Raw genomic sequence first — 12,329 nt, 5'->3', positions numbered from 1 at the left:
CACTAGTCTCTGGGAAGAAGATCCTAAGAGGTTTTTAAAATAACTAGTAATATGGGTTTTGATAACCATAGAGTCATAAGTAAGATTGCCATCTATTTCTAAGGAGAGGATTGTATTTTTCTTCTTTCTTTGGGTAGCTGTTAGATGGAAAAATTTAGTGTTTTGATCTCCTTCTAAGAACCATTTTAATTTGGCTCGTTGTTGCCAGTAGACTTCTTCTTGATGAAATAGGTTATACAGGGTGGTTTGACATTGTTGCCAATGAGAGCAGTCAGATGGTGTCAAAGAATTAGATTCATTTAACAGTTCAAAGTGTTCAATTTCAGCTATTAGAGAATTTTTTAATCTCCTTTTCTCTCCTTGTAAGTTTGAGTTCCACCCTCTTAATTTTTTCCTTAGAAATTGTAACTTAAATTTCCAGGAGTTACCTATATCAGAAGATAGCTGAAATTCATTCCACCAATGAATCATTAATTCTTTGAAACCTTCTGCAGAAATCCAATTCTTATCGAATTTGATGTGTTTTGGAATAGAAGTTGTATTAGGGTTTGTTTGTAGGATGAGGGGATTGTGATCTGAGAAGACTCGAGGTAGAGAATGAACAATTGAGGAGTTGTATTTAGTTGACCAAGACACTGTACATAAGAATCTATCTAAAAGAGCTTTAGAGGGAGATGTGACAGACCTTGCCCAGGTAAATTTCCTATTTTGTAAGGGTATTTCAATCAAGTTAAGATCAGAAATTAAGGTATTAAATCGATTGCTTAAGATGTGGTTATATGAGGACCCTACTTTTTCATATCTGGATCTGATTAAATTGAAATAGCCTCCAATTAACCATGAAGAATAACCAAAAAGAGATATACTTCTAAGTTCATTAAGAAACTCTGATCTTCTTGAGGAAAGAACTGGGCCATAAACCACAGTGAACAGCCAAATGAAATTCTCAGTTTTATTAGAGATAAGAACAGAGATAGAGAATTCCATGATCCATGAATCAATAATGGAAAATTTATTATCATTGATGCCAAATAGGATTCCTCCTGAGGAGCCAATAGAAGGTTTAGATAACCAGAAATTAATGTTACTATTGAGTGAATTAAGTTGTCTCCTAGTAAATGATTCTTTTTTGGTTTCTTGTATGGCAACTAGGTCAATTCTATGTGTGTTGAGAAAATCCTTAAGAGCCCTACGTTTACTTGGGAGGCCTAACCCCCTTGCATTCCAACAGAAGATATTAATCATTAGAAACTAAAGTGTTGTCTGGATTTATGGTTAGTATTATGTCACTAATGTCTACTGGAGGGGTGGGTGGTATTTTGGGGATGAGATCTTGGCATGAATCTGAAAAGCTAGATCTAGTGAGTGATCTTAAGTGTGCAACAACTTTAAGCTTATGATCTAGATCAGTACCTAGACTTAAACCACTCACTTCAAATAGAGAAATAATCTCTTGATCAGAGAGATTAATATATTGAAATTGCTGAATTATAGTGTTACCTGAGGAGGTCACATGCCTTCCCTTATTCTTGCTGGTTCCTCCTGCTTCTTTTACCTTCAGCCTCAGGCTGTGTCGTGCTTCAGATTCAACACCTGCTGGAGCTGGTACAGGATTGAGCTGTTGAACTTCCTGGCGAACTGGTTGACCAACTACTGGTGCTTGTGGTAGAGGGGGATCTTCTTGTTGATCCTGTTGCACCACTGGTTCATTGGGAGCTACATCCTGTATCTGGAGATCTACTGGGTCAACTGGCTCGATTTGTGCAATGGCATGTGCCTGTATCACTGGTTGTGGGGGTAATGGTTGAACCACTTGGTGAGGGGGGAGTACTTGAGGGTTAAATGCCTGTTCTTGGACATCTAGCTGGGGTAGAAGGGGTAGTGGTATTTGTGGAGAGCCAATTTCTGGAAGGGGAGTGTTTGGGATGGGGATAGTGTAAGTCATAGATTGCATTCCAATAGGGTTTGGGATTAAGGTATCCACAGAATTGGGATGTGCTATGTTGGAGAAGTCATCAGGGAATGTGTTCAGATCTACCAGTAAGGGATTGGGAGCGGGTATAGAGTTAGCTGATGCTTCTAGTGGTTGTGCCAGAGTCAGGATATTGTCGGAGAGAGCAGGTGATGGTTGAGGTGACTGTGAGCTTTCTCTGATGAAATTGACATCAAAGACTGGTATCCTTGTTGAACCCCAGAGAGGTGTGTCACTGTCTTCTACCTGGATTTGAACAATGTGGCTGTGTGCGGTACCATTTAGATCAGTGAAAATGAGGCGGCGACATGCGGAGATCACTTCTTTATCCGGAACCCCAATTTTCAATCGGAGAGCAATCAGGGATGATTGAGAATCGTATGTAATGAAAATACTTCCCAGATCTCTTGCTAGCTGTCTGAGTTCAGTGTCACGCCAAAGATCCTGAGGAAATCCATAGACTCTGATCCAATACTCTTTGAGCTGGACACCTCCATTGAAGAATCGGAAGTCATACTTAGTAGCTGGGAAGACAATCCCTCGCAACGACACCTCACCAGCCCGTAAGACGTCTTCTTTCCATTCATCCGATGGAGGAGATACAAGATAGTGAAAATCTGGTAGTTCGCGAATGTTCCAATTCCAATGTGGAAATGGAAAGAGAAGGCGAAGGCAAGAGAGAAGGTAATCAGGTCCAACATAGCGTGTGTCGCGAAGTACTACTCCTTGAGACAGTGAATTTCGCAAGGCAATGGTTCCTGAAGTTGCATAATAACGCATAACTGGTAGAATGTTTGATTCTGCTAAAAGAGCAGGTGCTGGAGGGGGCAGCATTGTTACTGGTGGAGTGTGAGGGGTAGAAGGTAGAGGTGGAAGAGATGGGGTTGATGTTGTTGAAGTGGATGAGGGGATTTGAGGGGTAGATTTTGGGGGATTTGGTAACTGTGAAGAGGAGGGAGGTGGATTTGAAGGCTTGAATGTATTTAACGAGGGGCATCGTGCTGATCGGTGACCCGTTTGAGAGCATGCAAAACAGACAAGGGAGCTCCGACAAGAAACAGTATGATGGCCTGACGCTCCGCATCGGTAACAAACAGGTATCCCTTTCTCGGTCAGAGCACGGAGGCGTGACAGTTTTGAAGATACTCTTTGACTGGCGATGCTGTTATCGGTCTTGGTGCGATTCTGTTGAGAAGATCTTGTGTGCGGCGTTGGGCGGTTAGAGTGTCGTACAATGGGTTGGGCGAGGATGGATTCCTTAATAACTTCTGTAAATGTTTTTCTTGGAGGAATTACAGAAAATCCAGGAATTACTGCTATCGGGGGATGCGCTGGGACTGGATTTAGCCGTGGTATACTCGAGTGGGAGGATTGAACTGGATAAAGTGGGAGAAGAGATTGAACGTCTCAGACGGAGGCTGTGGAACTGATGGGACTGTATCGGGTTGAAGGGTCTGAAGGGAGGAAGAGATATTACTCAGAAGCTTCTGGAGCTCCGATAAGAGGGGAGCTATATCAGTATGTAAGCCCATGTGAGAAGAAAAGGGAATCTTGGTTGATTCTTGATTTTCCGGCGGCCCAAGAGTTTCTTCTCAGCCCAAGAGTTTCTTTAGTATTATAATATTTACTTTCTTTATGTTGATGCCTGTACTTTCTTTAGCATTTATTTTTAAAACTATAAAATTTAAAATTTGAAACTTAAATTCCAAAATAAGACTATTTCTTGTCCTCCTTACCTCTGTCGTCTTAAAATTGCAAAAACAAACCTTTTCAAGGTCATATAGAATGTTTCTAAATATAACTAATACTTACTATACTCTATAAGCAAATACGAGAGTAATTATTTTCAAGAGCAACGATACGTCTCTTTTCTATTACTTACAATACTTAATATTAATATTTTCAAACGTCATCCAATGCCATAAGCAAAAAAAATATTGATAGAATCTGTTAGATACAAAACACTTGCTATATGAACTATTTACACTTGCATGACGATGTATGAATAATTGCAATACTTGATATTAATACTTTCATACATCATCCAGTGCCGTATGGATTTGTTTTTTAGAGAACCTATTAGGTACAAACACTTGACATATGTAATATTTACACTTGCATTACGAGGTATGAATACTTGCTTAATGAGGTATGAATACTTGCACATAGTCTACAACGTAAATAGCTGTACATCATGCACATTTGTGAATACTTTTCATATTACATATTAATACAATCAAGCGTCAAATAAAGTCATTTGTAAAAATAAATATTAAATTAAGATACTTTACAATGTAAAAATTCATACTTCAGTTATAAGTATAAATATTTTGCGCTTGTGGTCCCCGTAGCTGTCGCTTTCAAGCGACGTTTGCGATCCCCCCCATATAGATAGTGCTCCTCCCATGTAGTTAATGCCTGTAGCATGTTTGGTGAGTTTCTCAGAAATACTTTACAACATAAAGATTCACACTTGAATGCGCAAGTATGAATACTTGATATTTTAGAGAAGAATATTGTTTATAACAATTATAGCCTAGTACTTGCGATGGTCGTTACGCATCCGCTTGTCTTTGGTTTTCCGCATGTAGTCTGTGTCACTTTCAAGCGATGTTTGCGATCCCCCCAGATCGGTAGTTGTCCCAGGTAGGTAGTGGTCCCCGAGATACTTAATTCTCAAAACACGTCTGTGGGTTTCTCATAAATAATTTACATAATTAATATTCACACTTTATTGTGTAAATATGAATACTTGATATTCTAGAGATAAATATTTCATCATGGATCTCATTTAAAAGATAAAATTATATAGAAGACGTTTATGATTTTACATTCACATAAATTCTCACAGATAGTCAGAAATATGAGCGTGATTACACAGAGAAAAAAACTCACCTCTAAAAATGTGTAAAAGATGGGTGTGTGATGAAAGAGAAAAAAATGAATGATATGTCCATTTTTTTTAGAAGTACTTGGTATCTTTAGATATGAATACTTGCATTACGATGTGTGAATACTTGCATTACGATGTATGAATATTTGCACGACGAGGTATGAATACTTGTGCGTCTGACAACCCAAAATTGTGTCATCATGAATCTTATTTGAAAAAAAATTGTGTAGAAGACGTTTGTGGTTTTAGATTCGCAAAATTTCTTACAGATCGTCTGAAATATTGACGAGATTGAACGGAGAACAAAAATAAACCTCTAAAAACGTGTGAAAGATGAGTGTGTCCATTTTTTTTTTAAAACTTGGTATCTTAGATATGAATATTTGATATGTTATATATCAATACTTGTGCGCATAGGTATCCATATTTGCGCGCGCCAATTGTAAAATATATCAAATATTAAGTGGTCTTCCAAGTAGTTAGTGGTCCCCCAGTTAATGAGCGGCCCTCAAGATAATTAATGATCAGTGAATGAATGAGAAAAATGAATCGGGGATAGTTAGACGCTCTCTTTTTAAAAATATGTTAAATTTTTTTTATATATAATAAAATAAAAAAATTATCCATTTGTGATAGCGGAAAAAATTGCAAACATAAAAAAATTGCAAAAACTTAAAAAAACAGAAATTATATTGATAAAATAGTAACGATACAAGATATTTGTTGGGGCTAATTGATACCTCGCATATTTAGCCTATATTTGACTTGATTTCGTACCAAATTCACGTTCTAAATTGTCAAAATCATGTGCATTTCATTGATATATCCTTAGAATTTGGTACTGCTGAGAGTTTGTTTGTTTTCTGCAGGATTGGAGCAAAATACACGAAGAAACGGCGTTTTTGGACACCTTGGTACGGCCCTTACCAAACTTGGTACGGCCTGTACCAAACTTAGCCGTTTCAGCCTTCTTCCCACCTTGTACGGCCTGGCCGTACCAAATTGGTACGGGCCGTACATAGGTGCCGCCTGACATAATTCAAATCTTGGCAGAGGCTATATATAGCGGGGGATCTCTCCATTTTCGAGGATTCCACTTCATTCCAGATTGAGAGCTCAGTGAAAGAGAGAAAGAGAGCAAAGGAGCAAGAAGAGAAGATCAAGGAAGAGGAAGAGGCGAGAATCGACGGATCTACACCTTCTCCATTCCCGATCTTCAATCTAGTTCTTTCATGACTTTCTCTATCTCTTTTCTTGTATATCTGGACAGATCCATGACTTGTGAGTAGTAGACTTTCGTTTCTAGGGTTTGTAGATGGATTTTCTTGATTTGTGTTGCTTTTCTTGTTTTGGATCTTGTATGAACTCTTGTGATTGATTTGATTGTGAATTTGCTTGTCTTGATTGCTTTGTGTTGCTGTGATTGCATGTGGTGTGCCTATAGTGGTAGATCAACCCTAACAAGGTCATGTGACCATTGCCTTCTCTCAACCAAACCAATCCCTTTAGGTAGACTTGATCGAATTGAAGCCGAAAGGTTGAATTCTCCTCTAATCGACAGATTAGAGGTTACCTTAGATCTCCAATCAATCAACTAGAGGATCTGGACCAAAACACGAGAGTTGAGGTTTAGAAACCCTAGAAGGTGAAGAATTGAATCCAAAACTTAGATCTTGAACCAACAAACGAGAGTTGAGGTTTAGGAACCTTAGGTATGGTCAATTGAACCTTTATCAAGAGTTTAATACGAGGTACCAGCAAGAAATGCATCAACTCGAACTTGTAAGCTCTGTTATGGTAAACCAGTACGGCCCTTACAAGAGTGGTGCGGCCTACCCGTACCAAGCCCCATACGGCTTGGTCATACCAGGTTGGTGCGGCCTGGCCGTACCAACTTGGTAAGGGCCGTACCACTAGAGGCAAATCAGAGATGAAGTCTGAAACCCTTGAAACACCTTTTATCCCAAATCAAAACACAGTTTATACCTTTTCTTGCACATTTACTATTCTATATCATTGTGTGATTGCTTGAGTTGATTCCTTAGGAAAATTAAACACCAAAACCCCTTTCTCTCACTTCTAGTCTTTAGCTAAGCTAAGTAAAATTCTAGATAAAGAAACCGTCCCTGTGGATCGATACCCGATTATACTCTTCGATAGGGTTGTGCACTTGCAACCCTAATCGGAAGGTGTAACCGAGGTTTAAAAGGTACGCTCCCAAGCGTACCGAAACTTGTGTTGCGCTTTACGCCGATCACTAATCAACCAAAAGAGGACTCACTCAACAGGGATCCAATGTGGACTCGCTCACCCAAAGGAGACCCGAGGGGACTCACTCACCCTAAACTTAGCATCACACTAAGACAAAAACAAAATAACTCTAATCTAATTTGTTCTCTCCTCTAACATATGGACTTATTTATAATAAAAGGAAAATAAAAATGAGTTGTTACAAAATCTTGCAATATATGATTTTAAAGTAGCATGATTTTCTCTTTAATGAGCCATGATATTATGCTTTTAATAAGCTGTTAATTGGCAGCACCATATTCTATTTTGTTTCTCTCATTAATTAGCTGCATCATATTCCTCCTCTCGAAGAAGACTCGACCTCGAGTCTATTTGGTTTGCACTACATATCCCTCGCGGCATGGCACAACCTGCTCTGATACCAATTTGATAGCGGAAAAAAAATGCAAACATAAAAGAAATTGCAAAAACTTAAAAAACAGAAATTATATTGATAAAATAGTAACGATACAAGATATTTGTTGGGACTAATCAACTAAAATAGGACTCACTCAACTCTTAAGGGATTTGCTCACTCAACAGGGATCCAATGGGAACTCGCTCGCCCAAAGGAGACCCGAGGGGACTCACTCACCCTAAGCTTAGCATCACACTAAGACAAAAATAAAATAACTCTAATCTAATATGTTCTCTCCTCTAACCTATGAACTTATTTATAATAAAAGGGAAATAAAAATGAGTTGTTACAAAATCTTGCAGTATATGATTTTAAAGCAGCATGATTTTCTCTTTAATGAGCCATGATATTATGTTTTTAATAAGATGTTAATTGGCAGCACCATATTCTCTTTTGTTTCTTTCACTAATTGGCTGCATCAATTTGGCTTTAACATAATTAACTCGAGCAAATTTATCAAAGTTGCATTCAAACCTCCAAAACTAAGGTGCATTTGGGCTATTGTAATTTGAAAATAAAACATAGCACTTCTGAATATTAAACAAAGAGAAAAAAAAAGAGAGGAAAGGGATCGTTTCTGCCTGAAGAAAAGAAAAAAAAAATTTGAAAAAAAAAAAAAATTGTTTGTTTTCTCTAAAAATGTTAGTGATAATCCCAATCTCACTCTGCCGTTAGGCCATTATTAGTAAACAAGCTCACTATCCTATAATGGGCCCCGCACTGTTCTACACAGTTCCTCTGATCCAGCTGTGAATAAAATAAAATAAAATGGGGAATTTCACGTATACCCCTCAAAAACTTCAATATTACGTATTTCCCCCTCTAAATTTTAAAATTACATATTCCCCCTCTAAACTCCAAAAACTCACATATTTACTCATTTTATTGTATTTTATATTAAAACACATTCTAAATTTATAAAATACCTATTTTACCCTTTTATTAAAAAAAACATAATACACCCATTTGACTCCAATTTGAATCTGAAGGTTCTCTACCGTCCGAATTGCTTTAAGATCCGTGCACGCTACATCAACACGAATCTTGAAGCAAACACAGACAGATATTGAAGCAATGTGCACAGATTTTAATGTGTTGCATGCGGATCAAAATTGCTTTGAGATCCGTGCAGACTAGATTAGCACAAATCTTGAAGCGAACACGCAATAATCTTATTGCGATGCGCTCGGATCGGACAATATAGGAACCCTTCAGATTCAAATTTGAGTTTAATGGGGTATTTCATACTTTTAATGAAGGATAAAGTAGGTATTTTATAAATTTAGAATTAGTTTTAATATAAAAGACAATAAAATAGATAAATATGTGAGTTTTTGAAGTTTAGAGGAAAAATATGTAATTTTAAAATTTAGAGTGAGAAATACGTAATATTGAAGTTTTTGAGGGGTATACATGAAATTCCCCCAAATAAAATAATCTCTTGATCTAAATCCACACGCTTCACTCAAAAAGGAAATCTAAAAATATAAAAACCTCTCCATCCTTTTCTCCTCTCCTCTGCGTTTCAATTTTCGTAGTAGTATTGAACTATTGATTGTGGAAAAATCAGACGCTCGCTCGCTCACTGAAATGGGGAAGTTGGGTTACCTGGCCATGGATTCAACGAACGAAGCTCTCATCCAGTCGGATTTCAATGAGATTGGTGTGGCCATGAAGAAGCTCGCTAACCACGCCTTTCACCTCTCTGCTGGACTCGGCTTTGGCACCACCTTCTTCAAGTTCTTTGCCTCCTTCTCCGCCATGTATCTCTCTCTCTCTCGGGGTGTGTGTGTGTCGGGGAACTATATCGGATTGTTTAGTGATTAAATTTGGTGTAGTAAAGTCTATTGGAACCTGATTTTCTGATAAGTGCGTAAAAGGTGTTTGTATCGAAGCTTAACTGAAAAATAAAAAAAACAAATGTAATAGGAGTTGACAATTGGTGTAGTCCCACAACTATAAAATGGTCTAATTTGAATTTGTAATTCACTAGAGATTGCTTTTGGGAATAAGTTCTTCGTGGAATAAGGATCTTGTTAACATTTGCTAATAATTCCACTGAGCATGCATTGCAATTTATAAGTATCAGAAGACTAGGAACCAAGTTCTTAATTTAATGCAATGCTAAAAAATAATTCTTATGTTGTAAAATGTGCAGATATCTGCTGATACTGGATCGTACAAACTGGAGGACCAACATGCTGACATCGCTTTTGGTTCCATATATTTTCTTGAGCCTGCCTTCTGTTTTATTCTCCTTCCTCAGGTAAATCTCTTTTTTTTTTTCTACATTAAGGTACCTTTATTTACTAGCCATTTCATCTAAAAGAACGAGATTTATGAGAAAATTATCAAATATCCCCTGTAAAGCTGAAAAGCCACTCCAAATTTAGAAGGAATAAATGTTCATAAAAGGAAGGGAAGGATACTAGAGAATGTAACCTTCATGGCTTCATATGAAGATATATGACATACTATTTTAGCAAAAAAAAAAAAAAATGCATTGTTTTTTTTAGTGATATGAATGCTAAAATTATTGCAGGGGGGAGTTTGGAAAATGGGTCACCTTCATTGGCATTGTGCTTCGCCTCTTCTTTCCTCGCTACTACCCCAGTAATGTTTTTTTTCCTTAAATAGCATCATAAACATCATAAACTGGTACTACATTCAAAGAAATGCATTCCCAGTAAATGAAGAACATAATTGCATAGTTCTGCTAGCTAAACTAGATATATACATAGCAAACAAAGAAATACCATCTCTCTCTGCCCTCAGTACCAAGCCTGCAAGTACCACAGATCACAGCTTACAAACTCAAGGTTCTCTTAAACCTTGGTCATTATCCATTATGCAACTAAACACCAAAGAACCAAGAGACTAAGAAAAAAAAAAATGTCCAAACTGCACCAAAACAGTATAGACTTCATTTACAGCGAACTTCCACACAGGCTGGAAAATTTCAACACTTATCTGTGTCTGACATTGTTCTCTATACCTTTTTATTGGCATAAAGACTGGATGGAAATGCCGGGTTCCCTTCTCCTGCTGCTGGTGGTGGCACCCAGTTTTGTTGCATACACAATCCGGGATGGTCTAGCCGGTGTCTTCATCTGTCTGGCGATTGGCTGTTACCTCCTTCAGGAGCACATTCGTGCATCAGGTGGTTTTAGAAACTCCTTTACCAAACCACATGGGGTCTCCAACTCAGTTGGCATTGTTCTCCTCCTGGTCTACCCAATCTGGCGCCTTGTGCTCTACTTCCTGTGAGGATGTTATTTTCGTAACCTTTATTTATATTAATAGCAATGTTATGGGTAAATTAATAAGAGGGGATTGTGATTTGAGGGTTTGTGCAGTGGGTTGGTAGTTTGTTCTTTGATCTTCTGATGGCAGACCTTTTTGCTTCTTTTTTTCTGGGATTCTGTGAAAGTAAACTCAGTTTGTATGTCTATCATTTTATTTAGTATTCATCTAGTGTGAGTTAAATAAGTTTCTGGCAGAGTTTCACATGGGTTTCTAAACTTTTGGGAACCTCCGGATAGGTCGCTGAACTCATGTTTATATCCCTACTCCGTTCCTGAGTCCGTATCCTTTGCAGTACCGTAGGGGGTTCAATAAGCTGAGGGTTAGGGAGGCGATAGGAATTTGGCCGATTTTTTTATTAATAGAAAAAATAAATAAAAAATATCGATAATGGAGAACAATTTCACTAGATTTCAAAAAATAAGAAAAACGTTAGTCTGTAATGTCCAGTTTACCGTAGCTAGATGTTATAAACCATAATGTCTAGTTAATCTAATCACTAATGATCTATAATTAACAAAAAAAACACTGTAACAGTATTTTTTTTTTAATTATTTTACCCTCACTTTCATTTAGAAAATTAAGTGTATAATGAACACATTGAACTTGATGTATTTTCGGTATAGATCACTAAGATAACTTCAAATTTAGGGTATAATTTAGCATAAAATCTTATCACTAATATTGTAAAGTATAAAATAAAATCACAGTGCTTGCAGGTAAAATTGGACCAACAAATACTGGTACAAGTGTACTGGTAACTGTTAAGTAATAGGTCAATTTTTTTTTTTTTTTATAACAAATAAAATAACCTTAATCTGAGGTGAAATCTTTGAAATTATTACAATCTAAATCATAACGCAAGAAAGTTTTCATAAAAATATAATGAATCTCTCAATTTCACAAAATTATTTCACAGTCACAAAAATATAAAAATATAATAAGAACTATAAAGCTACTAAAATTTGATGAGCAGAATAAAAGATGAAATTTTTCGCACAAGATCAATATACCAAAATTTGATTTTAAGTATAAAAGAAAAATCGTTGATCTAATTAAACTCACCAATGTAAAAAATTAATTCTTCTTTCGTTTTTGTTAGTGTTGCAAAAAAGTGAGATTTATTTTCAAAATAAATTGTAAACCATAGAAAAAAAAAAACTGTAACTGGACGTTATGGTCTTTAACGTCCAACTACAGTGTTTTTGGTTAATTAATAATCATTAATGATCAGATTAACTGGATGTTATAGTTTATAACGTCCAGGATGTTCTTTCTATTTTTCGAAATATCACAAAACTGTACCCTATTATCGATATTTGTTTTTTTCTATTAATAAAAAAATTGAGGAATTTGATGCCTATTTAAATACCATTTTTTCTTGATATTAGTGCCATAATTAAAGAACAGTTTGAATTTAGTAATTGAATGTGCGGTATCGGAAGTGATCCGAA

General features: G+C 36.7%; 1 protein-coding gene across 1 annotated transcript; it reads left to right on the top strand.

Annotated features, from left to right (window-relative positions):
* The first annotated feature begins 8,998 nt into the window (after positions 1-8,998).
* Positions 8,999-11,040, top strand: LOC144572664 (cold-regulated 413 plasma membrane protein 2-like). Its single transcript, XM_078322322.1, has 4 exons — positions 8,999-9,335; positions 9,731-9,838; positions 10,115-10,185; positions 10,586-11,040. Exons 1-4 carry the CDS (start codon positions 9,163-9,165, stop codon positions 10,837-10,839), a joined length of 606 nt encoding a protein of 201 aa, XP_078178448.1. The 5' UTR covers positions 8,999-9,162; the 3' UTR covers positions 10,840-11,040.
* Positions 11,041-12,329: the final 1,289 nt, after the last annotated feature.

The sequence above is a fragment of the Carex rostrata genome, chromosome 20 (assembly GCF_964058835.1).
Source record: "Carex rostrata chromosome 20, lpCarRost1.2, whole genome shotgun sequence".
Taxonomy (NCBI): Eukaryota; Viridiplantae; Streptophyta; class Magnoliopsida; order Poales; family Cyperaceae; genus Carex; species Carex rostrata.
This window is presented reverse-complemented; position numbering and strand designations above follow the sequence as displayed.